The sequence below is a fragment of the Callorhinus ursinus genome, unplaced genomic scaffold (genome assembly GCF_003265705.2).
Source record: "Callorhinus ursinus isolate GAN/ISIS: 27379988/994484 unplaced genomic scaffold, GSC_fseal_2.0 scaffold39, whole genome shotgun sequence".
Lineage (NCBI taxonomy): Eukaryota > Metazoa > Chordata > Mammalia > Carnivora > Otariidae > Callorhinus > Callorhinus ursinus.
This window is the reverse complement of record NW_027397101.1, coordinates 15,718,437-15,745,996: the sequence shown is the minus strand read 5'-3', so window position 1 is coordinate 15,745,996 and position 27,560 is coordinate 15,718,437. Positions and strand designations below refer to the sequence as shown.

Genomic DNA, 27,560 nt, shown 5'->3' with positions numbered 1-27,560 from the left:
GATCTGAACCTTAGGTTCAAATGACCACTTTAGAGAGGTGGTTTGCTGAACAGAAACCTACAAATGCTTTCAGGTTCTGCAGGCTCATGCTGGAATGCAGGCAGGGACGGCGGTGGATGAAGGAGAATATTTGCAGAGAGAGCAGCAAAGTGCTCAGGGAGAAGAGGAAGGCAAGCCGGGGGTGGGCGTGGAGCAGGGGTATATTTACTGGAGGCACAAAGAAGTGGCCAGTTCTGAGACAGTGCAGTATGGTGCTTATGGGTGTTGACTCCAGAATCTGAGTTCAACCCTTGCTTCATCAGGTGTACATCTGACACATTAGGTGATGTTCTTTTGCCTCAGTTTTCTCACCAGTAAATTGGAGATGGTAATATTACCTTTGACCTAATTATAGATTAAATGAGTCCTTTGTAAGTACTTGGCATAATGCCTGGCACACAGACTTTGTTAAGCAAAAAAAGACTGTCCTGCTATTGATTTGGTTTTGTTTTTACAATAAATGTGTGTAAGATGGATTGCCCTGGTCTTGCTTACAGTACATTTAAAAGAAGTCGTTATTACACACACTTTATGTTGTAGGTAGAAGGAAAAGAACAGAAGTCATTAAAGCCTTTTGCCTTTTCTACCAAGAAGTTCATACACTTCAGTTCAGGATCCCTCACTCTGTTGCCATTTGAGAGAGAAGATACCTTCCTTTTTCCCCTGTTGATTACAGATTTTTCCTTTTCCTCCTAAATCCCAAAGTATCAGAATTTATTTAACAGTGCAGTCATTTCCCTGCAATTTGTGAATTATGAAGCATTTAAATGTATGCTGGATTCATTATAATAAACTTTAAAAAAATATAGGTTTATGCTTATCTTTAGAAAAGCCCAAAATAAGATCATTTTTTTTTACATGCCTTTCATGGCATTGGCCTAATTTATTTACCTAGAGTTTAGAACATCCTAGAATATAATGAGTGCCCAGGAAATGTTGGGAGAATGACCCTGTTAAACAGATGCAGTATGAGCAAAACACTATAGTGGTTGAGCTTGTAGATTAAAGCCAACCCTTCTGGGTCGGAGCCCTCCTTTGCCTGTTACAAGCCGCTGGCTGGGACCTTGGACAGGGTTCTTAATCTGGACAATTTCCCCTCTACCAAGTGGAGATGATAGTAGTACTCATCTCCTACATTTGTAGTGAGAATTAAGTATATATTGTGTGAAGAGTCCAGTACCTTGCACTCATATATAAATACTGCCTGTTTTTTTTTTTTTTATTGTTATAATTATTAGGAAAGAATAAGCTGGCAGAGAGTTGTCTGACTCCCTCCTGGTACCGGTTTTCTGCGATGCTGTCTCCTTCTGTCTTAGGCTACCTGATTAAGGTGTTCTGTAGATGTTTAATTGTCCTAATCCCCTATTCAGAATCTTTCAAGGACCTCCATTCTCAAACAGATAAATTCAAGTCTCTTGGCCTGGCATTCAGCAATTGGGGGCGGTGGGGGGTGGTGGGGACAGAGGTCTGCTTTGTCTGTCAGAGGCCCTTCTGAGTGACCTCTGATAAAATATTTGGAAACTTGATCTCATTGGTCCCCACTCCTCTTCTGTAAATGGGGCTGCCTGTATCAGGGGTTACTGTTGGGATTCTTTAAGCTAATGAGCAAGCTCCCTTCATTCTACAGCTGGTCTCTGCCTTTAGCCTCCTGCTGACTTAATCAGCAGGTGTCTATTATGTGCACTTCCCTTTCTGAAGTAGTTGCTGTAGCGGAATCTAAGAACTTGAAGAAACTTCAGATTTTATTGCCCACAGAAAGCTTCCATCTATACATAGATTTCAAACAAATCTAAAGCTCAGGTAACTGAAATGTATTTATTGATGAAGGCCAAAGTGAATAAGGGGGAATATTCAAGAATCTTTTAAAATCAGCTGATTTTAATTCTAATTCTAATTCTAAAATTAGAAGCAATCAACTACGACTTCAAGTGTGGGCTTTTGGAGCCACTTAACTTTTCTGGGTCTCAGTTTCCTTGTCTGTAGGATAGGGGAATAATGAAACCTTTATATTAGAAATATTTTTATAAGGATTAAATGAAAGAATCTGTATAAAGCACTTCATGTGGTGTCTCTCCCAGTTGGATGGGAGACCCCAGATGTGGGGCAACAATCCTGTGGAAGCCAGTGACTCAGGAGGTGAAAGAATTCACCTGAGGCAGAACAAGGGAGATAGAAGTGTCTTGAACACACCACAAGCAAGCAGCGGGAAGGGCTGCAGAGAGGCTGTCTGCCGGGAGGCAGTGGGTGGGGCTATTTTTCAAGGGGGAAGGTAAGGAGGTAGGTGCAGAGGTATGGAATTTTCCCTTTTTTTGGCAATTGTGCCTGGTTTTGAGTAGCCCATTGGTCAGGTAGGGCTTATGGATATTTTTAGGTGGGTCACCTGATGGGTCCATCTGTATTCAGTTGGGGTTGCTGTGGGCCCTTTCTGCATTCCATCGCTCAAGCCTGTTTGTCTGAAAGCGGCCTATACTTCACACTGTTCAAGTCATTATTTTCCTTAATATTTTAACCATGAGGTTCTGAATGCTCCACAGAATGTGTGCTTAAAAACATCCTTTGAGGAGGCCCTTGCCAAAAATGACAGGTTAATGGGGCGCCTGGGTGGCTCGGTCCTTAAGCGTCTGCCTTTGGCTCGGATCATGGTCCCAGGGTCCTGGGATTGAGCCCAGCATCCGGCTCCCTGCTCGGCGGAGAGCCTGCTTCTCCCTCTCCCTCTGCCCCTGCTTGTGTTCCCTCTCTCACTGTCTCTCTTTCTCTGTCAAATAAATAAAATCTTAAAAAAAAAATGACAGGTTAAAAGACACAGCATACTATATAAGCCTGTCCACTCCAAATCCCATTTTAGCTGACTCTGCAAACAAAACTCAAGAAAGCAAAGACGGGAGAATTAACCAGCCTGCTAACGTTCATACCTCATCCGCAATTCTTTGTCATTTATAGTACCCTGTATTTTTAAAAATTATGATTATTTGAAAAAAATTAATGGTGAAGTCTCATGTGCATTATGTTTATTTACTTCTCAGCCACACTGTGAGATTGCTTTTATTTTCCCCACTTATAACAGTTCTCATAACTCAAAATGGTAGAGTTAGAACTTAAACTCTGGTCTTAAACCTCCAAGTCCCATTTTCCATTCCTTGTTTCAGCTTGCGACTGGGGCCCATTTACCTTTCCAAAACACCTTTATGTTTCTTATAAGAATCTTCTACTTCATTCAGACTGACTTGTATCAAGAGCCCATGGCGATTTAAGAATTCATCCCTCCTTGCCTTTGCTTATACAACTTGGGGTACCCTTCTGCTTTCTTTTAGATTACCTAAATCCTGTATGACTCAAGATCTAACTTAATCTCCTGTCTGTTTATTTTGAAATGTTCCTTCAATATTCTGGCCTATATAATGCTTACTAGTAATGTCTTCACTTATTTGTCATTTAACCGTGCCTGGCTCAAACATGTCTCTTGTGATAAACATTCATGTGGGTAAATTTTCTATACATCTATATTGAAAACATGTTGAAAAAGAAGAAGCTGTTATATTTTTTCTACCATTATCTCATCTAGTATGGGGTAGCATAGTTCATACTAAGTATGCAGGAGGGTGGAAAGGATGAAGGCTTACATGCTGTGTGTGCACAAGGGGAAAATGTCAAGTACCAGGGGGTCAGGAAGGAGAGAACGGTTTTCCTAACAGTCTTAAAACAGAAACTGTAGTAACAGGTCATTTGTAGTTAAGTTCTGACTCCTTAGAAACTCTCTGGACAGGTCAAATATCTTTTTTTTTTTTTAGGACAGAGAGAGTGCAAGGCTAGGGTGAAGGGGGTGGAGCGGGGCAGAGGTAGAGAATCTTTTTTTTTTTAAGTTTTTTTTTTTAATTTATTCATTTGAGAGAGGGACGGAGACAGAAAGAGCTCAAGCAATGGGGGAGAGGCAGAGGGAGAGAGAGAAGCAGGCTCCCCACTGAGCTGGGACCATGACATGGGGACATGGCAGCTCCATCCCAGGACCTGGAGATCATGATCCGAGCCGCTGAAGGCAGACCCTTAAGCATCTGAGCCACCCAGGTGCCCCTGTAGAGAGAGAGTCTTAAGCAGGCTCCACGACCCTGAGATCATGACCTGAGCCGAAATCAAGAGTCAGATGCTTAACCGACTAAGCCACTCAGGCACCCTGATTATCTTTTTTCTTTTTAATCCCCTTTTTTAAGTCGGAAAATAGAAGTGTAAACAAAAAGTTTATAATGTGTATAATCTGAACCCTTAGACTGACTGAAAGACTAATTCAATATATCAGACAAAATAATTTTGATTGAAGATTTGTTTTTAAGCACATTTTATCCTAGGAAAGTACCTGTAAATCAAAACAACCTTACACAATTTTCAGAGATACGTTTCATGTCCATACAGTTTTATAGGGTGAAAGTCTTCAAATAGCATTAAGAAGTTTTCTTCTGGGGCGCCTGGGTGACTCAGTCAGTTAAGTGGCTGCCTTCAGCTCAGGTCATGATCTCAGGGTCCTGGGATCGAGCCCCACAGCGGGGGTTCCCTGCTCGGCAGGGAGTCTGCTTCTCCCTCTCCCACTTCCCCTGCTTGTGTTCCTCCTCTCACTATCTCTGTCTCTGTCAAATAAATAAATAAAAATCTTTGAAAAAACAAAAAACAAAGGAGTTTTCTTCTGAATTTTTGAGAATCTTCCAACTTCAGAATAGCTCTCCTGATGATAATGGTGGTTTACTTTGTTCCACTTTTAATTCTTGTTCATTCTTCTCTAGCTATTGAATGATAGAAATGTTACTCCATAAAAAAGTTTCCTTAATTTGTTTCACTTTCTCTATATGGTGGTGTTTTAATAACTGGCTCAGAACAGTGTTTCTCAGACCTTTTTCTGTTACAAACTGGGTGTCCTGTGGTAGCAGTGAGGTGGAGAGCTAAGCAGTCAGCTGGGAAACTGTACTCACACCCTGTTGCCCTTACTCGTATTTCATCCTACTCTTCTGATACCAGTAGGTGTCTGTAGATGTGTTTATATGTGTTATTTTTGTAGTATTTTAAGTGGAATTGGGGCATATTATGTAAACAGATATGTAGCTTATTGCTCCTTGTAGGACCCTGCCTGTTGCTAATAACAAAAAACTTTCTTCCTCCTATAGGCTTAGTGAAAGAAGGAGATTTATGAGCCCAGGTTACTGGGCAGCAATCTTCCAGGATGGTTGGTCTGTGGCTCAGTAGGGTCATCATCAAGAGCCAGGTCTTTTCCTTTCCCTGCACAGCCATCAGTGGTCAGCTGTATCCTAAGGCTGGTCTTCCTCTCAGTTTTAGAATGGCTGCCAGCCATAGTTGGGGTCATGTGCTGCTTCTCTCACCTGGGGTCGGGGGGAAAGTGGCTATCCTGTAATTCTGAGTAAAAGTCCTGAAATCCATGCTAGTTGATCCAGCTCCGTTCACTCACCTACTCCTGAGCTTGGGACTTTGACAATGGGAATAGAACTGTACTATTGAACCAAGTCATTCAAACTCCATCCTTGGAGTTATTTATCCACTGTTACATAACAAATTACCACAAAATTTAGAATCTTAAACATCTGAGCCACCCAGGTACCCCCAAAATTTAGAATCTTAAAACAATAGACATTTATTATCTCTGTTTCTGTGGGTCATGGGTTTGGGAGCCGTTCAGTGGGTGGTCTGGTCAGACTCCGTGTAGAGTTGCCAACAAACCACCAGCGAGGGCTGCAGTCATGGGCAGCCTTGTCCAGGGCCAAAAGATCCACATCCGGGATGGTTGACTTAAATGACCACTGATAGAAAACCCTGTTTCCTCTCTGGGGTGCTGCTTTCATGTCCTCATATATGGACCTGGCTTCCCCCAGAGCAGGTGGTCCAAGAGAGAGTGAGGAGGAAGCCCTGTTGCCTTTGTCATAGGTGTGAAATTGCATACCCTTCCTCCTGCTTTATTCTGTATTTTACAATCAAGTAACCCAAGTCCAGTGCACGTTCAGGATCCCCTTCTTGAAGGGAGGAATATTATTTTGAGCATATTTTAAAATCACCACCCAAAACATAGGCAGAGAGAGAACGAGCAAGAGAGAGAGCATGCTCCTGTATGTTGTTTGAGGCAGCAGAGGGAGGGGGCTGGATATTCTGACAAAAATCTGTGAGCTTGCATGAAGGAATATGATAATGGTGTTAAGTAAACAACCAGTAAATGCCCTCTGTACCACTAAAGTACTTTCCTGACTACAGGTAAGTGAATAGGCAATGATAGAACCAAATCTCAGAGTTGCATACATACAGTCATCATAGATGTAGAGTATTACTTGTTCAAACAAATATTTCTTTGTGGTAATAGGAAAGACCATTGGTGTACAAAATCCCAGATAGAGTGTTTAGCTAAATTAGGTGTATTTGGCATTGGGATTTTGTCTTTTTGTTAGCACATTCACCTTCCTGTTCATTAAACCTGATTCTTTCACCAGCTAGATTGGGATTCAGGGTGTCAAAATCCTGGCAAGTTTAGAAAATGCATCTGAAGTATATTTGATTGTGTCCTGTAGGGTAATAAGTAGAAGGAAGGCGTGTGTAATAACAACACTGTATATAGCACATCAGGTTTTCAATCCCTTTCTTATTATATCTGATCCTCACAGCAATCTCATGGTTGGGTGAGAACAACATGGTTTGAACTGCATGGGTCCACTTCTATGTGGGAATTTTTTGATAAATACAGTATAGGACTGCAAATGTATTTTCTCTTCCTTATGATTTTCTTAGTAATATTTTCTTTTCTCTAGCTTCACTGGAAGAATACAGTATATAATCCATATAACATATAAAAAGTATTATTCAGCTATTTGTTATCGATAACACTTTCAGTCAAGGCTATAAATAGTTCAGTTTTTGACGAGTCAGAAGGTATGGATTTTCAGCTGTGCAGAAGGGGATCAGCACCCCAACCCCCACATTGTTCAAGGGTCAGCTGCATTATTACTCCTTTTTTAGATAAGAAAATGGAGGTTTAGGGGCGCCTGGGTGGCTCAGTCTTTAAGCGTTTGCCTTCGGCTCAGGTCATGATCCCAGGGTCCTGGGATAGAGCCCCGCATTGGGCTCCCTACACTGCAGGGAGCCTGCTTCTCCCTCTCCCACTCCCCTGCTTGTGTCTCTCTCTCTCTGTCAAATAAATAAATAAATAATCTTAAAAAAAAAAAAGAAAATTGAGGTTTAGACATGTTATATGGGCTATCCAAATTCCTACAGCTAGACAGGAAGTAAATGAGAACCGAGCTCTGCTCACCCTAAAAGTGCAGTTTTTTCTGCTTTACACATGTGACTGATTCTGCAGAAAGAGAGTGTGGTAGAGAGAGATGCATAATGACAGTCTGAAAATCATCAAACATGAATAATCTACCTCAGAAAAGCCACGATGTTGATAATCTTTAAAATGATGGTACAACCTTACCTTGATGTCAGTCATGATCCTAAAAGCCTGATGGCAAGTGTGGCTCTCATGTATACATTTCATAGAAACCATGGCAAAATTTCCTTTTTCTCTCTTTTGCTTTACATTTCCCTGGGTAGAAAGTATAATGAAAATGGTTGCTAGCTCTAACCAGAATGAAAATGCTCAAAACCCTATTTTAATTTTATTAATGTAAACATTAAAGAAATGCAAAAGCCAATACTATTGAACATTTGGTCTTGATAAAAGAAAATGTGGAAAATATAGACAAAATATATATAGCTCTCTAGGCTTGGCAGGTTTTCAGTGCATGTCTTTGGGCTCAGAGTTGAGAGTGTTTTCACTCTGCACCAAATCAAAACACAAGTGTCTGGGGAAACAACGCTGTGTATTCAGCCCCAGAAAGGACGGAGCAGGCAGAAGTAATTGTAGTCTTCTGCTAAGGGAGAAGGGCAGGATGAAGGGGCCAGTTTGGGTTGTTATTTCTTAGCTGTAGGCCAGAAAGAGGAAGGAGGATACTTTGATTTGGTTTTAAATGACTTATTCCGTCAGCCAGTTCCCAAAACTACATTGGCAAATGTTGTATATTCATTGAGTTACCGAATGCATTTTGTTCTCTGGATATTTGCTAAAGTTACTAGAGATGTGTAACTGGATATATATGGTAAATACGCTAGAAATAGTAAACATATGGGAGGAATGAATACATTTGAATATTTGATAAAAGAGAATTTATTTCCATTAAAAAGTTTGAGACTTTGCTTAAGAAGAGATTTCTATTAATGAACTTTAGAATGGTTTTAATCCGTTTTCTAGCCCTTGGGTAGAAGATGATGTTCAGAAGTTATGGCCATATAGCTTTCCTTTGGATAAATTTAATCTGCTTCAAGTTTTCTAAGTTGTTACTATTTCTCTAGGATCAAGGGGGTTTGGGCATTGCTATCAGTGAGGAAGATACGCTCAGTGGAGTCGTCATAAAGAGTCTAACCGAGCATGGGGTGGCAGCCAAGGTGAGGCTTTCTCACTGTCATACAGTGGTTGGGAAGGGAATTACTTCTATAAAATCACCCCAAATCTTAACATGTTTCCATTTAGGATGGACGGCTCAAAGTTGGAGATCAGATTTTGGCTATAGATGATGAAGTTGTTGTTGGCTATCCTGTTGAAAAGGTACGTTTCCAAAAGGAAGCAGATGACACTGTGAACCCATCCGTGGGCATGGCCGGCACGTGTGTGTGCCTTTGTGTGTCCGTGTGTGTGTGTGTGTGTCCATGTGTGTGTGTGCCTGTGTGTGTGTGGTCATAGGGAATTGGAACCATGTAGCTATACTAGACGTTATATTAGATATCATTAAGGAAAAGAAGAGATTAGAAGTTCTTCAATTTCTATTTTCTATTTTCAAATCAAATGATATTGAGGTATTTTCTATTGCCTAGAAAATCCAGTGTTCAGTAGGCATTTTTTTTTCCCCAGTGGGCATTTTTGATAAATACCATTTCCATTTTCCCTTAGAAAACCTTGCAACTTCTTTTTTTTTAATAATTTTTTTATTGTTATGTTAATCACCATACATTACATCATTAGTTCTTGATGTAGTGTTCCATGATTCATTGTTTGTGCATAACACCCCGTGCTCCACGCAGAATGTGCCCTCTTTAATACCCATCACCAGGCTAACCCATCCCCCCACCCCCCTCCCCTCTAGAACCCTCAGTTTGTTTTTCAGAGAAAACCTTGCAACTTCTAAACAAAGGTCAACTTAGTGTTAAGACCAAAGGAATCTTTATGAATATTTGCTCCAGTAAATATCCATTTTGTCTGTTGTTTTATAAACAGACTCAGTCATTAAATGTATTACTTTCATTGGGATTAAACAGTTACTTGTGAGTTTTCTTGTCCTCAAAAGTGGTAATACTTACTAGTAGTCTCACTTGAGGCATTTCATAGATAAGTGCAAGAAAAAAAGCTATGTTTCTCTTGAGATTTGGTGTGCAAGTGTTTTTTATTTCTACATTGGCCAGCAAGAAGTTTAAACCATTTTTTAAAATTCAGCTTTAATAATTGTATAGGTTGAACCCTTTTAACCCATATGTCTATGTTCTAACTTTCCATTTGGCTTGACTCTTCTGTTGCATAGTTTTCTTTACCCTTCTTTTAACATAAGTGTTTCCATTTTATTAAAAGTGTTTGTGTAAGCTGTTTCATATTCTCAGTAGAATCAGGAAGTGGGAAAAGTGCCCCATGTATCTTCTAAGTTTGTAGGGATCCAGAGGAAAGGATGAGATTAATTAGAAATGTCAAAAATGGAAAACCCTATACTTATATAAAGAAGAATATGGTCACAACTAGACTTACAATAGAAATTAACTTTGGCCTTAATATCAGGCAACTGAGAAACTAGAAAGAAAGGACAACCATTCTTTCTTGACCCCTCAAGTTCTGATAAGGAAAGGGATTCCAACTGTAACAGTGACTTACTGGTATAAGTCTACTAATCTGCTTTTGAATTTTGTTTCCTTACCACACCAACACCCTGCCAGTTTATTAGCCTTTTGAAAACAGCAAAGACAACAGTGAAACTTAGCATTCATGCTGAGAATCGCGACCCCCTGGCTGGGACGGCCAGTGGAGAACAGAAGAGCAGCTCCTTGTCTCCGACGGCCCCATCTTCTGGCTCCCCAGAACCAGAGTCCATCCCAAGTAAGGGCCAATCTCTTGCGATTCCTGCTTCTGTGGTGCACTCAAACCCCCCAGCGGCAGCTTCCTACGTGGGAGCCCCCTGCCTGCATGTAACTCACTGTTTGAAGGCCATCAAGTATAAAGAGAGGGGCTCCTGAAGAAAGGTCACTGGGCTGTTAGGCAGGGGATCTGCGTGCTGCACGTTAACCAGCCGTAGGGCCTCAGGGAACCCACTCACCCATTCTGAGCCTCTGCTTCATCATCTCTAAAGCAGTGGAGTGCTACTCTTTGCTCTCCAAGGATCTGAGCTGAAGGTACCTGTGATTCGGGTATTTGACTAATGATGTAACAACATCATTTTGAATATTCCTTTTTTATATTGGGCAAGTGATTTAACTTCTCTTAAAGCCTCAGTATTCTAATCTGTAAAATGGATACAGTGATGCCACTTTACCGGTGACATCAGCAGTGCCTTGCATTATAAGAAACTCTTTAAAAATAATAGTCATTGCTATAGTAAGCATAATTGATCTGAGTTCTGTCATTTAGGTCTAATAGATCCTGTCAAAATAGATGAAATGATTGTATGTGGACCATGGAATGAGACTTGTGTGCATCATTAAAATGCCAGTGTAGCAAATTGAGGCAAATTATTCCTTTAAGTTACTTTTTGACAAAAATTACACTACTGTTTAATAAGACAGTAAATTTCAAGCTTTGCAGCACTGAAAAAAGTACTTAAACACATAGGCTTTTTCTGCTATGGGAGAAAAAATTCTCTTTTGGCCTCCAAACTGAAACATTAAGTTCTTTTGACAGGTTTTTAAGGAAACAGCAGTTTAAAACATATGTAATATAGTTAGACAAAAAAAGTCTTAAAGTAATACATATCTGATGAATGTAATCCTTTATTTAGAAAGACTGGGTAATTCACTGACATGTTAAAAGGTTTTACGGAAATTGTCTCCTTTTTCAATTTTATGTTGATCCCAAAATAGGATTGTCTATAAAAATGTAAAATTCTAAATGAAAATGTAACATAAAAGAAAATATCTTACACCTGCTCTTACCATTTCAGGAGCAAGAATTAGTCTGTCTCTGGTTTCCTAAAAAGAGAACCTCTTGCCTAAAGCTACTCTACCAACTGTCTCAGCTTTTGCAAAACATGACGTGTGCTATATGCTCTTTGGTATATCGTAAAACATATGATATGAAGACTATCGTAAAACAAGGTGTGAAATTATATTCTCCTTGTTTTCTCATAATCTATTCTTGTCTCTTCAGTCCTGAGCACATATGCACCAGGATTTAATATCTGAGTTTATAAAACATCAAGTGAGACATGCAAAGAAAGAAACTGCATATGAGTCTCACTTGATGTTTTATAAACTCAGATATTAAATCCAGTTGCGTATGTGCACAGATTTGATACATAAGAAGAAATGCTCTAGGATAAGAAGAAAAGGAAAACCAAAACCAAAATATAAAAAGCCTTGAAATGCAGGCTCCATGAGCAGAATTACTGATGTGCTGATGTGCTTTGTGTTTTGTAGTCTTCCCAGAGTGTGTTTTTAGATGACCGCTATATACCTCAGTTCTGAGTTGTACAAATCATAATTTCATAAGAAGTTTTTTGGCTCTGGTGAAGTATGTAATATCAGCATGAAACTAGAGGTTCAGTTCAACTCTCTGCTCTTATTCCTTTATACATATCATCCCTAGCAATTTAGAAAATACACCATAGTGCGACGTAACTTTGTACCCACCTCCCTAAATTAATGATGATTGAATCATTTTGTTTGATGTTTTTAAAATATAACTAAAAGATTAAGGTAAGTCTGAAGTCTTCCTTGTCTGTAACCTTGGGCCCTTTTTCTGCTCCATCCCCCACAGGCAAGGGGGGGGGGCTGTGAGTTTGTTGTATATACCACCTAATCAGTTTGTATTTCATTTCATTTTAAATTTATTTTTAGGTACAAGCAGGTCATCAACACCAGCGATCTTTGCTTCTGATCCTGCAACCTGCCCCATTATCCCAGGCTGCGAAACAACAATTGAGATTTCCAAAGGGCGAACAGGGCTGGGCCTGAGTATTGTTGGAGGGTCGGACACTCTGCTGGTGAGGACACTCCCTGAGATGCTTCAGATCCAATGAGCCCTGAGAGATTGCTATCTGGGAGAGTTCTATCTGTTTTATTAAATGAAACATTAAGGCCTAAAAAGATGCATCATTTGTTGTTATTTTAATTCGTAGAGCAAATACCAAAAATTGAGTACTGGGACTTCTATTCTGAGTGAGTACTGACTCAGTAAGATAGTTACACTTGTGATTGTGACCTTTAGGTTCAAAATATTTCTCTTAGTTTACCTGTCTTTGCTATACTTTAATTGCCTTTTTACTGTCTGGATATGGTTGGGTTGGACCCATATTGAGAGGAGTCTGAATAACTGGATAATTATAGACAAAATTTTCTAAATGTCAAAAATTTTTTAAAATCTAATTATTTCATTTGTGGGTAGGAAAAGTGATGTATATCTGTCAGTTTCGTTTGCGGATGGGAAAGGTGATGTATACCTATTATATGTATGTATAATTTATATATTTCATAATTTTTTCTTTAAACATCCCTGTCATTAGAAAGATATATATAAACTTCTTTGAGCCTTGTAGCAAAAAGTGCATTACACTTTTCTTTGCATTTTGATATGACTCCCTATGGATCCAGTGAGTATATAACCCTTTGCATTATCTTTAAAAGTACAGTGTGTTTTGACTTCATTTCTGCTCACCAGTCCTACGGAGGATGGGCTAAAGCATGAGTATGTCTTGTCTGGGCCCTTAGGGTGCCATTATTATCCACGAAGTTTATGAAGAAGGAGCAGCTTGTAAAGATGGAAGACTCTGGGCTGGAGATCAGATTCTAGAGGTACAGAATACCTTTATAATTGACAAAGAAAAAGCTACTCTGGGGAGGGCGGTCTCTGTTTCTTTCTTTGTTTCTTTCACTTCCTCTTTGCTCTTTCTTTATTTGACTCACCTGGCTCCTCACAGTGTCCCATTTCCGCACAGGTGAATGGAATTGACTTGAGAAAGGCCACGCATGATGAAGCAATACATGTCCTGAGACAGACCCCACCAAGAGTGCGCCTGACGCTCTACAGAGATGAGGCCCCATACAAAGAGGAAGACGTGTATGACACCCTCACTGTCGAGCTGCAGAAGAAGCCAGGGAAAGGCCTGGGATTAAGTATTGTTGGGAAAAGGTACGACTGAAGAGGGCAAACCTCATGATCTTTTGGAAATGACTGAATTTCAGTTCTTATAGAGAATATTATCAGTAGTCGAATCTTTATCAGCTGCTAGTGTTCTGTGGGTAGCTGTTGTCAGCCCACTCATCGTCAAAAGACCTCACTTTTGAACTTTTTAAGTTAGGATTTTGGGGGATCTTGAGAATATTAGACAAAAAACTGTTTAGTATTTATTTTTTTTAAGGTTTATTTATTTGAGAAAGAAAGCACAGGAGCATGAGTAGGGTGAAGGGCAGAGGGAGAAGCAGACCCCCTGCTGAGTGGGGAGCCCAGTCCGGGACTTGATCCCAGGACTCCAGGATCATGCCCTGAGCCGAAGGCAGACACTTAACCAACTGAGCCACCCAAGTGCCCCTGACTGATATTTCTTGAACACCTCCTGTGTGCCGGGGAATACATTATGTTCTGAGGAGCAAAGTTAAATAAGACATGGTTCCTGACTGGGGCGCCTGGGTGGCTCAGTTGTTAAGCGTCTGCCTTTGGCTCAGGTCACAGTCCCAGGGTCCTGGGATCAAGCCCCGCATCTGACTCCCTGCTCAGCAGGAAGCCTGCTTCTCCCTCTCCCACTCCCCCTGCTTGTGTTCCCTCCCTCACTGTCTCTCTGTCTGTCAAAAAATAAATAAAATCTTAAAAAAAAGAAAATACATGGTTCCTGACCTCAAAAAACTCACAATTTAGTCAACAAGAATTAAATATGTTCTTGCAACAAAGGATTCCATTGATGAGAGACAGAGACATACTGTGGGGGAGCTGTGGCAGCAGAGGAAAAGGGGACAAGTGACTCTATTTGAGGAAGCAGATTAGAGAAACTTCTCAGAAAAGAGGTGCCTGCGCTGAGGCTGAAAGTGATCAGTGATAGTTGGTCTATTTGTAGGGAGCAGTGGATACTCTAGGGAGAAGGATTGGCTGGAACATAAACATGCTGTCAGAAGGGAACAGAAAGTAAGAGGCCTGGGTGGTAAATTGGTGAATAGATATAAATTTAGTACCTAATTTATTTAAGTATTTATAGACAAGTAATATTAACAAATACATGATCCAGTAAGTTCTAATATCTTTTTTTTAAAAGATTTATTTGTTTGAGAGACAGAATGAGCAGTGGGGAGGGGCAGAGGGAGAGAAAGAGAGAAGCAGACTCCCCGGTGAGCAGGGAGCCCAATGTGAGGCTCGATCCCAGGACCCCGAGATCATGACTTGAGCTGAAGGCAGACACTTAACCGACTGAGCCACCCAGGTGCCCCAAGTTCCAAAACCTTTATTCTAAAGATGGGAAGGCAGAGGATCAGAAGGTGAAATGATGTGTTTGAGGGCCTGACCTTGTCAAGAAGAGACACAACCGCATTTTCACTATACATTTCTACTTACAGTTATCTTTGTCTCTTGGCAAGAAAATCCTGGGTTGTTTGTAGTTTTCTGAATGAAAGGAAGATTAGAATAAGATTAGTATTTGTTCATTTTGCATAAATCCATCTTGCTCGCAAGTTAGATCCATAATAACTTAAAAGACGTCACAGGAATGGTTCTTAAACAAATGGTTTCGGTTAGAGGTACATATTCATTGTTTATTTTCAAGAACATTAATGATGGTGATAATACCAACATCGTTATGTAGCCACTGGTCAGTATTCATTCAGGGCTTCATTACGGTGTGGAGGGGACCATAGACTTAGCACCCAAGAACTGACTCTTAACGTCCCATTTTTGCTTTTTAGGAACTGTGTGACCCATAAAGTGAGACAACAGTAGTGGCCACTTCAGCTCACAGTGCATAATTGTTGAAGAATAAATATGCTTATGAAAGATCTGTTTAATCCGTGAAATACTATAAGACATAAGCTATTATTATCACAGAAAATAATTCTAATAATATTTCCCCCGTGTTGCTGAAAACAAACTTTTAAAGTCACAAGAATGTAGGTCACGTTTTCAATTAAAAAATGTTAGCTTTTCAATAAGCATTGCATTGCAGTGGAGAAAAAATAGTCATGTTGAAATTCCAAATTATGTTTACAGAAATGATACCGGAGTGTTTGTGTCTGACATCGTCAAAGGAGGGATTGCCGATGCTGACGGAAGACTGGTGCAGGGAGACCAGATACTAACGGTGAATGCAGAAGACGTCCGGCATGCCACCCAGGAAGCTGTGGCTGCTTTGCTGAAGGTAAAGGTCAAACGCCGGCAAGGACTCTGTGCAGTAGGATGGAAGGAGGAGGAGATACTAACTGGGCCACTTCGGTCAAATAAGCACTGAATCCTCCTTATTTAAAATGTTATCTCAAATAAGACACATTTCTAAGTAAGATGCCAAATTTTAGTGATAAATTTCTAACTAATAATAGCTCTTTATTATATTATGTATTTTCTGTCATTAAATGTCAAATGAAAGACTTTTCAGTTTTCAAGGTAGACATCCCTGAAGGCCCTACAGCTGGTAAATCACATAGGATTTAAAACCTGTATGTCTAACTCCAGAAACCCAGGATCTCAAAATACCTCATTGTGCTTTCTCCTTAGACAATATAGTATTTTTTGCATGCCTAGGATTTATTTGTCAGAGGTCACAGGGAAGTTGTCTTCAATTCTTATTTTGTGTTTTTAGCATTATGGCTTCTTTCAGTATTGTGTAATAGGTCTGTTCAGGTGCAGTGTGGTAGTAGAGTTTGCCCAGTTATCTGTTAAGGACAAAAGTTGTTGTGGTCATTGTTGTATTGTTTCAGTTTTTGTTTTTTAAGCCCTGAGTTAGTACATTTGGCCTATCTAACCCAATATGTTTCATGAGACAGTTGCTCGATTCTCAGTTTCTCTTTAGCTCGGCACCAACAGTCTCCCTGTAAATCATGAGGCCATGAGATAGACGCTGGGTGTTGCCCCTGCTGCTGCTTGTTGTTACTCTCCTTTATGTTTTAGAAAAACCTCCTTCCACAAAGGATTGGAGGTGTCCTTGACTATGGAAATCCCAAAAGGAGGAGGCCTTTCAAAAACCTTATCCTAAAGAGTGTATCTACTCCCGAAGATGATTATAGGATCTTGTTTGACCATTTTCCTAAAACAACCACTCCCCTAGTGTTCCCTAGGCACAGTGACCTTGGAAGTTGGAAGAATCAAAGCTGGTCCATTCCATTCAGAGAGGAGGCCTTCTCAGAGCAGCCAGGTGGGTAGCTGTGGGGTTCATCGGGTGATGCAGTCCACGTGCTGGAGCAGCTCTGAGATGGCCCTGACCGTGGTCCGCACGCAGGCCGGGCCTCTTGCAGCTCAGCGCAGTGGGCTGCAGACTCTGAGGTGGGGAAGAGCATCGGGTGAGATGGGACAGGTGAATGAGATGGGGCTCTTGAGTGGTTTGCAAGTCATTCTCAGGAACTTCATTTCAGCCATTCTTTTCTTTTTCCATAATTGTACAAGTTAACCAATTAATATCTGTAAAGCCTGCCGCCGTGATATATTTTTAAAGTATTTTATAACAAGCATTCAACTAAAAAAATGCCACGTAAGGTGAACTGTAGAAGCTCACCGCCCTGTATGAAGCTCACCGTTGTGTCTGTTCAAGATTGCCGGCATGCCGCTCTCCTTACTTTTGTCTTCATCAACCTGTCCTTAGAGAACCTTTACTCACCCCTTCAAGACTACCATTCATTTCCTGTTGACTGGCCCTAATTTTACAGTTTTTTCATAAGCCCCAGTGTTTGTACAACATCAGTTTAAATTTAACTTGAATGAAACTGTGAAATCCACTGAAATTTAAGTTGGTTGGAATCAATCTCATCCATTCTTTTAGCTTTAATTTATTTATGTCACTAGGCAAATTATTCCTTAAAAAGAAAATCATTAGATTTCAAATTATCAAATGTCACTGTTGCTTCACAGATATTTCTCTCTAGATGTATTAAAAGAATTGAATTCTGAAATAAGTGGTATTTAGGGGATATTATTACTTCAAAACTTTCTAAAATAATTGTTGTGTGTTTGTAGATGAGTGAAGGCAGCCTGTCATCATTCACTTTTCCACTTTCTGGATCCAGTACCTCTGAGTCACTGGAAAGTAGCTTGAAGAAGAATGCATGTAAGATTGGTTTGACATTTTAAGCATGATTTACTGGTTTGAATTTTGGTACCCGACACTGATTTTTCCCCTGTATCAGTTTACCTTTGAGCTCTCTTTCCTCAAATCATTTCATATCCTAATATGGGTGCAGAGGTGTGTGTCGGCAAAAATTCTGAGCAATATGAAGCTGCGCCTTTGTTGTTTAGTTTTTCCATTTGTTGTTTTTTCTATAAGATATACTAAATGTTAGAATCAGAATTCTGTAATTTTTTCTTACTAAGCAGACGGGTATGCTTGATTTTTATTTCCTTTTTCTGTTTAACGCCAATAATTCAGAAGATGCCATTAAGTGATAAGCCTTCTTTTTCCATGAAGACTGCAAAAATTTTGATTGAGAAAATTAGTATGATCCTCCTGTGTTTTAATTACATGAAATCATGATGCAGAGGGTTTTTTGGCTTGGAGCATTGGTTGAAAGTTGTTCAAATTGAAGAACTAACCATATGGCAATCTCTGTTTGCAATGTGACTAATAATCTAGAAATTTAGCCACTTAAGTCCATGAATTCCTTTTAATGTGTCCATGACTTTATTTTTCTCAGCTGTGTACTTTCTATCCAAAGCCTATTCTGCCCTTGACTCATTGAAAGTGGATTATGCAGTTATATAATCAATGATTAAAATAAGAAGGAAGAAATGGGGTAGTGTGCACATTTTTCCAACTGGAAAAATAAAGATTCCCTATGTGAGACAGATTTAATCATGCGTACTGGCAACTTTGAGCACCCTCTTTAAAAAAGAAACAATTAGTATATCTCATTTAGGTCCTATTCTAGCTTCAGGCATTGACTAAAATTTAATTGAATACTTTAATAACCATATTTTTTTTCACTTTACAGTGGCATCTGAAATACAGGGATTAAGAACAGTTGAAATAAAAAAGGTAACTTGGGAAGAGAAAACAATATAAACTCTGTTGACCTCAGAGGCATCTCCATATGTATTTTCCTATTAGCTGTCTCACTGTTTTACCATACCATCAGAAAAATTATGTGTTGTATACAGTGGAAATACCACAGTAGTCTTCACTGAATTTCCTGGTTACAGGACCTTGTATGAAAAATCACTGGCGGTGTATCCTATGTTGCCAAAAATGGCATCCACCCAACCCCACACAAAGTGTTGCCCCACCTCTCACTTCTCATACTGCGAAGCAAGCCTCTGCCTTCCACAGATACTTCTTATTCTCGTGAAACAGATTCCCCTGACAGCCATGCACAAGAGAACATAAAAGCAGCTACAGTTTATTGAGCCTTTGCTATCTGCTGAGCATTCTTGGAGATGCATCATCATGCTATCACCATCTCCTGCACTATCTTCTGCAAGCCCCCTGCTAGGGCTCCTCTGATTTCCGTTTTGTCATTGAAGGTCTAGTGACTCATTAACAGGGCTGAACTTGGTCAGGTCCCAACATTTGTTAAGTGTGGGTTCCTGGCTTTGAATACAGATCTCTCTGATTCCAAAATTGGGGTCTTTCTCTTCATCAGTGTACCCGCTTTTCATCACCCCCACAGCATGATTTTCATTTAATGTGTTTTGATTTCTTTTATTTCCTGGACAGATGCTTATTTTCCTAGGTCACACTAAGGACCCGTGTCAAATGAAGTAATACAGTTTTCTTGAACTTCATTTTCCTCACACCTCAAAGACCTGAGTTAACTGTAGGACATCGGGCCAAAGACACCAAACATCAATTTAAAATACCACATTGACCGAAATATTTTAATCTCTTGCATGGCAGGGGCCTACTGACTCACTGGGAATCAGCATTGCTGGAGGAGTGGGCAGCCCACTTGGGGATGTTCCCATATTTATTGCAATGATGCACCCAAATGGAGTTGCAGCTCAGACCCAGAAACTCAGAGTAAGTTCTACTATTAACGGAGGCAGCCCTCACGAATCTGGCAAAAGTTCTATAAGCCCCTTGGATGCGCCACTTGCTGCAGCCAGTTTTCAATGTCTGTATCTGCATTTAAATATGCTAATCCGACCACAGCAGGGTTTGCTTTGAGTAAAGGTGAAGAAAAGGAAGAGAGGAGAATTTGCTGTGGCATGCAGATTGACAAGTAAATAAGACGGGAAGATCTCCTGTTGCTTCTTAGTAGTTTTTACTTGTTTACGACTCTGAAAGAAGGTAAAACAAAGTGTTTCAGAACACCAGTATGAGATGAAATTTTCTCCTTTATATGTGTCACTGGTTTAAATGCGAGTTTAACATCATTAAATTGAAAACTATCATTTATGTTGCAATTGATCATCCGTTTTGCAGAAGTTTAATATAAATGTGACTTACGTTGTGAAACTATACAAAACGTGCTTCACAGTTGAGGGATTATGCCAAGGTAGAGCCCTATTTATGCTGACTGTCCAGGTCTGGAATCATGTGAATGTTCCATTCAAGCCTCGATGACATAAAATCTGCATGGCCTCATGGGTCACAAAGTGTCTCAAAACATAACCACCTCTTAGTTTAGTCCCTAAACTAGAAATGGTTCAGTCCCTTTTGATATCTGAATCTGTGACTGACTGACACTTAAAAATTGTTTGTTGTACATAGCAGAAAACTTTTCGGTGAGGGACCGATCATGAATACTTGGGTCTTTGTGGGACAAGCGGGTCTCTGTGGCAGCGACTCAGCTCTGCCCTGTGAAAGCAATGAATAAGCAGGGCTGTCTTCCATCCAAACTTTGTCAGCAAAAACAAGCAGTGGGCCAGACGTGGCCTCAAGTCACAGCTGACTGAGAGTCCCAGCTAACGTGCGTAATAATAACATCCAGAGAAATTCTGGTTTTTAAATGCTGTCAGATATTTTATTCTTTAATAAGAAGCAGTGTCTTACCCAGGAGAAATGAAGAGAAGGGAAGAGTGATTTTCCCCCGGAGACTACCGAACTCCATCATCATGGACAGCTTCTTTTCATTGTGGCCACTTCTTGAAATGATTGGCTTCCTTGGTTGTATTTCAGTTGCTGAGGGCAGTGCGTATGTGATGTGCCAGGTAGAGAAGGAAATGACTGTTCAGGTCTCAGGGTCCCACTTGCCATGGCTGCTCTAGCAGATGGCTGGTTTCTTGCCTCCTTTGCAGGTTGGGGACCGGATTGTCACTATCTGTGGCACTTCCACTGAGGGGATGACTCATACCCAAGCAGTCAACTTACTGAAAAATGCCTCGGGCTCCATTGAAATGCAGGTAAGAGTTGTATCCCAGGCACTCTTCACGGTATGGGTTGCTTGAGGACACAGGAGCTTTAAGCATTAAAGCAGTAAAAGTCCTTAAATCTCCTGATAGCATTTTATTCAATATTTCCTGTGAACATAAATGATTTCACTGAGAGTTCCAAGAAAGTATGTATGAAACATTTTATCCTGATGCATTCTTTGTTTCATACTTTATATCTAAAGGGAAAAAAATACAAGGTCTTAGCAGTAAATGATTAATTGCTAGAATGTTAAGTGGTATGAGTGGCTGTGTATTCTGAAGTTCTTTAAAAAATAATTGCATGTGAGACCATGTTTGAAAAACATCAAAGAACTTTGCAGAATTGAATTACTAAAAGATTTTTCCTGTCAGTTGAAGAGGCCTCTGGACCTTGTGAAATTTCTCTTTGGTTGTATATCAGGTTCACAGAAATGATTAAGTGGACAATAAAGTACATGTTTTGATCCAAATGCTGCATTTGAAGGAAAATTACTGATGTCTCCCTGGCCACAAGAACACGTGTTTTTCTCTTTGTGTTTCTCCTGCACGTAGGTGGTTGCTGGAGGAGATGTGAGTGTGGTCACAGGTCATCAGCAGGAGCCGGCCACTTCTAGTCTTTCTTTCACTGGGCTGACATCAAGCAGTATATTTCAGGATGATTTAGGGTGAGTGCATATATTGTGGTTTCTATGTCCCTACCACTCACATAAAGGTGAAGAAACAGGAGACGTAGGAGATACAAAAACCAAGTATTTCTAAATTGTTAAATAATTGTGGCATGGATTTAGTTTATCAGGTGGAGACAGATAGCATGCCACTACCCTTCCCACGGTTTTGGCTCTGAGTTTTTTGGGGGACATTTTAGTCTTGACATCACTATCCTTTTGAAATTCCAACATTGCCAACTCATTTAATAAATCCTTTTGATTAAAAAATTCACAGTTCCCCAACACGTGAGCGCAAAAGAGTTAGATCATAAAGAAGAGGGGAAGAGAGGGACATATGAGAATTTTTAAATAATTTGATGCAGTCTTTACATGGCTAGTAATGGATTTTTCTCTCTGAGCTTGGGAGTCCTGATGTTTGTGATTTACTCCACGGTAGACCTCTGTGCTGTAGCCTTCTTCCTTTAAATAACCTGGGAAAAGAATGTACATGCATGCAATGAGAACTTGTCGTGAACATGTTAGTTTAGGGGAACTGTAAATGAGTAATAGAAGTAGGGTGTTAAGTAGGATTTTGTTGGATTATGTAAATTTAAACTACTGAGCGCAGCATGCACGGACAGTTCAAGCATCCCCAAAATACCCGTAATAAACTCACTGTCAGTAGCCCTGAGCTTTACACTGGTTGTAGGTGGGTGTCAGATAGTCCATAACTTACAGATATGATTTTAAAAATCGAAAACCTCTTTTTTTTTTTTCTTTCTTCCCTTTACTGTAGACCTCCTCAGTGTAAATCTATTACACTAGACCGAGGACCAGATGGCTTAGGCTTTAGTATAGTCGGAGGATATGGCAGCCCTCATGGAGACTTACCCATTTATGTTAAAACAGTGTTTGCGAAGGTAAGCTTGCACATTTTAACCACCCCCTTGCCCCCTAAACATTCATTAATAGTGGTCAGCAGCTGGCTTATTAGTTTATGGCCTGAGGTAACGCCAAATGGTTAACAGTTGATCATTTTCTTTTGGAACTCCCTTTAGGAACAGGTCATTAAATATTTTTGTCCAATTTGAGGTTTAGTTATGTTTAAAGGAAAATAGGCTCAAATCGAAATTCCATGGGAACTCTTGACAATATGCAATAAAAATATTAATGAACTTTAGTTCGACAGGAAGACCTGATTTTTTTGTCCTTTGAAAACAGGTTGCCTCTGATTGATTGTCTTTTGAAAATGGGACATTTTAAATATGTATGCTGTAGAGTGCTGGCATTTCTTTTCCTTTGTGGGTTTTTTTTTTTTTTTTGGTTGTGAAATATAAAATAGACATGGAAAAGTACAGAAAATAGTTACACAGGTTAAATATCTAATAGGGCGTTTATTTTGCAGTTTAATGTTATTGAATAAAATAGAAAATTAACAACTGAAAAAATTGCAGAGTATCCAGAAGTTCTGTCACCTGTAGTAAATCAGCTATTTGCAATCAGGGAATTCAGTTTTTTAAAAAATTGCATTTAGTTGTAATGATACAGTAAGTATTCTATTTTAAGGATGTTTAGAATAAGAATAAATTTATTGCAACATTGGTGAAGCCGTTAAAATAATTCAGACCCCTATAATTATTGTTAATATGTTCTTAAGACATTTTTTCAGGAGCTCCAAAATTGAACATAATTTCCTGCAGGAGAAAATCTGGAATCTCAAGATTTTACAGGGCAAAGAAGCAAACCTTATGGCTGACCTATTAAACAGTTTGATCCAGGGTTTTAGATTAGTGCTGTCGTCCTTTAAAGTGCCTACCTGTGGAGGTTTCATTCCATTATTTTGAAAAAGAATTATTATTTTTAACCAACTTAAAGTGCTGTATCTACAGCAACCTAGTTATAGGCTTAATTTATGAGATTTTTTAAAAGCCATTGGTATGTCCAAAAATACAAACAGCATTTGTCAGTGAATAGAAGAGTCATGCAGTCCTTTTCCTCAGCCTTGGAACAATTTATTTAAGGCATGCTAGTTAGAACATATTTTAAGAATTTCATCATTATGGATTCCTCATTAACTTTTCCATATTTTTAATCTTCTATTTAATTGCATAATTGCCTACTCTAAGCATGCCTTAAGATGGGATGCTTTTTCACACAGCAATGTCTGTGTTTAATCTGAATCATTTAAGGCCCATAAGAAATATGAAGACTCCACACGCCCTGGGGAAGTAAAGAACAAGCAGCTCGAGGAGCCTATTCAAAGCCGCAGAAAGAATTACAGTTAGATTTTGTAGGACTCGCCTACTGCCCTGCCCTTGTCAACGTGCGTGTGGGCTTCATGCTTCTGCAGACCTTTGGGTTCTGTGGCCTCATGCCCTTGTCCTGTAAAACTGCTTTTGTTCCTGTCTAGTCCTTTGTCGTCTTCTGTAAGCCTTCTTTACAGGATAAAAAACCCTGGATTCTATGAAATCATTCCTGCTAGGCAAATTCCCAAATATTCTTTATTAATTTGAATTCCCACCAACTGCTGTGCCGAACAGCCAAAAACCATCCAACTAATCTATTGACTGCTGAATTCTCTCTGAAATTGGAATCTCCGTGCTAAAACCATTTAGGAGCAAGACCTCCTTTGTGTCTGTTCATCATTGCTTAATGACTGTGGAGCACCCAGGGAGCACCGAGAGCAATGTGTGTGTACATGCAGAGCAATTTACATTCTTGTTTAGATCTTTTTCTGTTGTGTAGCTGCGAGGCAGCATTTTTTGAGAAGCAAACAAGCCTGCTTTATAATTGCAGGGAGCAGCCTCGGAAGACGGGCGTCTCAAAAGGGGTGATCAGATCATTGCTGTCAATGGGCAGAGTCTGGAAGGGGTGACCCACGAAGAAGCTGTGGCCATCCTCAAGCGGACGAAGGGAACTGTCACTTTGATGGTTCTCTCCTGAATTTACTGCAGAGTGGGGCCAACTCAGCCCCCTGCTCCCATCCCACACTGTGAAGGGAATGGAACTGCTCTTGCGGATAACTTTCCCCTGCACCGTCTTCATCAGGCTCTTCAGAACTTGGGGGGGAAGTACCATTTAAGTTTTTTTTCTCATGTGGAAATGATTTTCTGGCAACCTAGCATCATTTTTCCTTTCTCCTTGGATTTTGTGAACATAAACTCAAAGGGAAGGACTGTGTGCATAGATAAACCCAATCTTCGTAAAGATGTCTGACATTCGGCAGTCACATGTGCAGAAATTATGATGTGCTGAACTGGTTAGTAGAGAAAGAAAAAAAGCGAAAACTAAGAAATGGCTTTAGTAAATTAGGGTGAGAATGAAAATATAAAAGAAAAAAGAAAATCTCAAGTTTTATATAAAAAATGCTTCATTCTTGTCAGTCCCAACTCCTCCCCATTTCTAACTAGAAAAGAAAATAAAACATTTTTCTCTATTGAAAATCCTTAAAAATACTCTGTATTAAAAATATTTGAATATTATAAAAAATTGCATATCCCCCCCTTTAATATACCCATACATATTTTCCTCCTAAAATGGGTTTCTAAGATTGAGTAAATAGCAATTATATGAAGCAGTGTCCCTAAGTTGGTAAAGAACACAGCTGATGCAAATCTTGATGTTCATTTTTATTTTTGACCTGTTACGAAATATTTTCATGTTTCTGTAAGTAAGATGGTGATGCCACCCACTATTGACTGTGGTTTCTCTAGAAAGCAGCCGTGCTAGCCACGGAGGAACATGGAAGTCTCTCAGAATCTTTAATGCTGGTTTTAACCGATGCAACACTAAAAATGCATGCTGTGCAATTGGTTTTCAGTTACTATTAATCTTAATGACAGAGAAAAAAGCAATGTGTTAGTAATTATTTTGGTTGTGTGCCATTAGTAAATTGATAGAAAAATTAAGGGGATTAACATAACTTCATTTCATTGCCTTATATTAACATCTTATAATACAATAGTTTAAGACTAAGGGAAACAGATGGAGCTGTTTATTGAGACAACTGGTGAGGAATTATCATGTGTTCATTCCCATTTTAGAGCGTGAAACTCCTACATTAGAATATATAAAGTCACTTTAAATATTATCTATATTTGTAACAGAAGTAGTGTACAGATATTTTATTACAGCACTTTTGTGTAAATGGAGAACCGAAGTGAATAAATAACAAGTTTCATGGTGCACAAATAAAGAAACAGGCGTATTTTTTTGTTCTTTTTACTGGGAAAAAGCTTCACTATATTGTTCATGATTTACAATTTAAAACTGGTTTTTATCATGTCTAACTGAGCATATGGTGTCCATAGTTACCATCAGAACTTTGGACACCATCATTATGAAAAACTCGATGTTTCTTAGGTCCAGAAGTTTTACTAATACCGAAGTGTCCTCTCTCTATCTGTTTTTCTGACGAGCTATGTTAATGCAGTAATATTCTAAATTGTTCTTGGGGGTAGTCAAGAGCTAAAGCGAGTTCAGAAAGAAAAAGTCATAAGTTATTTGTGTTAATAGAGGCAAAAAGTCTGATTTGAACACTGAGCGAGGAATTGGGGAACATTTGTTCTGCTCGTTCTTGCCCCTCACTAGCTAATGCATGTGTGCATTCTGTCTGATTCACTCATCTGTAAAATGATAGGTCATCTTATCTCAAAGCTTGCATCCAGTTCTAAAATAGAAGCATTCTATGATTCTTATACAGAATGGACAGGACCATACATTGCAACAATTCAGGAGGTGTTCTCCCCGGCATTCTATGGTAGACTTGAGAGGAGCAACTTAACCAACCAAATTAAAGTTTGAGTAAATATGTGGGAGTACCCCAAGGAGAACAGTCCCAGGTAAGTGTACTTGCCTGAGTAGCATCTCCCCAAAACTCACAGCCACGAGGAACCATAGAACGTGATCTCATTTGGAAATAGGGGCTTTGCAGATACAGTTAGTTAAGATGAGATTGTGCTGGGCCCTAAATCCTTAAGGCCTTAGCAAGACACAGAGACATAGGGGAGGAAGACCATGTAAAGATGGGGCCAAAAAAAACAAAAAAAAAAAACGCAAGACCACCTTGGGAGCTACCAGAAGCTGGAAGAAGCAAGGAAGGATTTTTCTCTAGGGTTTTCAGAGGGAGGTTGTCCCTATTGACACCTTGATTTCAAACTTCCGGCCTCCAAATCTGTGAAAGAATGAATATCTGTTGTTATCATCCACTCAGTTTGTGGTACTTTTTTATGGAGGCCTGGGAACACTAGTAACTGTCTTAAATGTTTTTATATTCATAGCTACCATCATTGTACCTGGCTAACAGGAGAAGAGCCGTACATGTGTGTTGAGCATGCAAATGATTAAATTATAGGTCATGATTCATTTCATGGTATTAATATTGTTTTAATTAGCTATAAATGCAGCCTTTATGCTAAATGCAGAAAAACAAAACAAAACAGTGGGCATGCCATTGTAGGGCTATAGAAACACTGAGGAAAACCTAACCTCCTGAACTGCTACTCATTAACAAAGTCAGCACAGGAAAGAGGAGGGAGGGAGAAAGGAAGGGAAAGATTGAGAGGAATAGATAGATGCATTAGCATTGGAGAGACGTGACAAAGGTTTATGCTTCCTGTATTATTATTTTGTGTAAATATAAGAGTTCTCTGCGGAAGAAAGTGTTTGAGCAAAGAGTTTGAGGACTTGAACCTTAAGACAGTGAATTACTCATAACAGGTGCCATATAATTGCTCGTGTGATTGAATCACACTGGTGAATACTGCACATTTCTGGTGTTCTTTGTGATCCCTCCCAAAGGACAATGATGATCTATAACACTAAGGATAACAATAATAATAAGGGGTTTCATTTCAGCTCCACCTGGTCTGTAGCTGTGGGAGTCGAGACGTGGTGTCCAAGTCCGTAGGCTCCATACATCGGAACAGGGATGGAGTGGGGAGCATGAAAACATGAAAATTCATGAAAGACGAGACAAGATTTGGGACAGCTTTTTGTTTTTGGGCATAGTGGTAAAGCAGAGCACGATAGGTTTGGTGAAGCAAAGGAAGCTCTTCCTTGCTCTTAGGTGACCGGCCCTACGTTGCCTTAGGTCTGGTCAGCTGGCTTCTTGTCTGACGATGGCGTGCACTGATTGA

The 27,560-nt window shown here is 39.7% G+C and overlaps 1 protein-coding gene across 14 annotated transcripts in view; it reads left to right on the top strand.

Moving 5' to 3' along the window:
• Positions 1 to 25,622, top strand: part of MPDZ (multiple PDZ domain crumbs cell polarity complex component) — a 167,602-nt gene extending 141,980 nt beyond the window's left edge. For all 14 annotated transcript variants that reach the window (XM_073880795.1, XM_073880790.1, XM_073880788.1 and 11 more), the window contains 15 exons: positions 8,410 to 8,502; positions 8,588 to 8,662; positions 10,033 to 10,192; positions 12,145 to 12,290; positions 13,015 to 13,098; positions 13,242 to 13,435; positions 15,494 to 15,641; positions 16,545 to 16,631; positions 17,447 to 17,537; positions 18,418 to 18,461; positions 19,320 to 19,442; positions 20,663 to 20,767; positions 21,329 to 21,441; positions 22,220 to 22,343; positions 24,220 to 25,622. In XM_073880795.1, coding sequence (XP_073736896.1) covers positions 8,410 to 8,502; positions 8,588 to 8,662; positions 10,033 to 10,192; positions 12,145 to 12,290; positions 13,015 to 13,098; positions 13,242 to 13,435; positions 15,494 to 15,641; positions 16,545 to 16,631; positions 17,447 to 17,537; positions 18,418 to 18,461; positions 19,320 to 19,442; positions 20,663 to 20,767; positions 21,329 to 21,441; positions 22,220 to 22,343; positions 24,220 to 24,366 — 1,734 coding nt within the window. In that variant the 3' untranslated portion in view covers positions 24,367 to 25,622. The remainder of the gene's footprint in view (positions 1 to 8,409; positions 8,503 to 8,587; positions 8,663 to 10,032; positions 10,193 to 12,144; positions 12,291 to 13,014; positions 13,099 to 13,241; positions 13,436 to 15,493; positions 15,642 to 16,544; positions 16,632 to 17,446; positions 17,538 to 18,417; positions 18,462 to 19,319; positions 19,443 to 20,662; positions 20,768 to 21,328; positions 21,442 to 22,219; positions 22,344 to 24,219) is intronic.
• Positions 25,623 to 27,560: the final 1,938 nt, after the last annotated feature.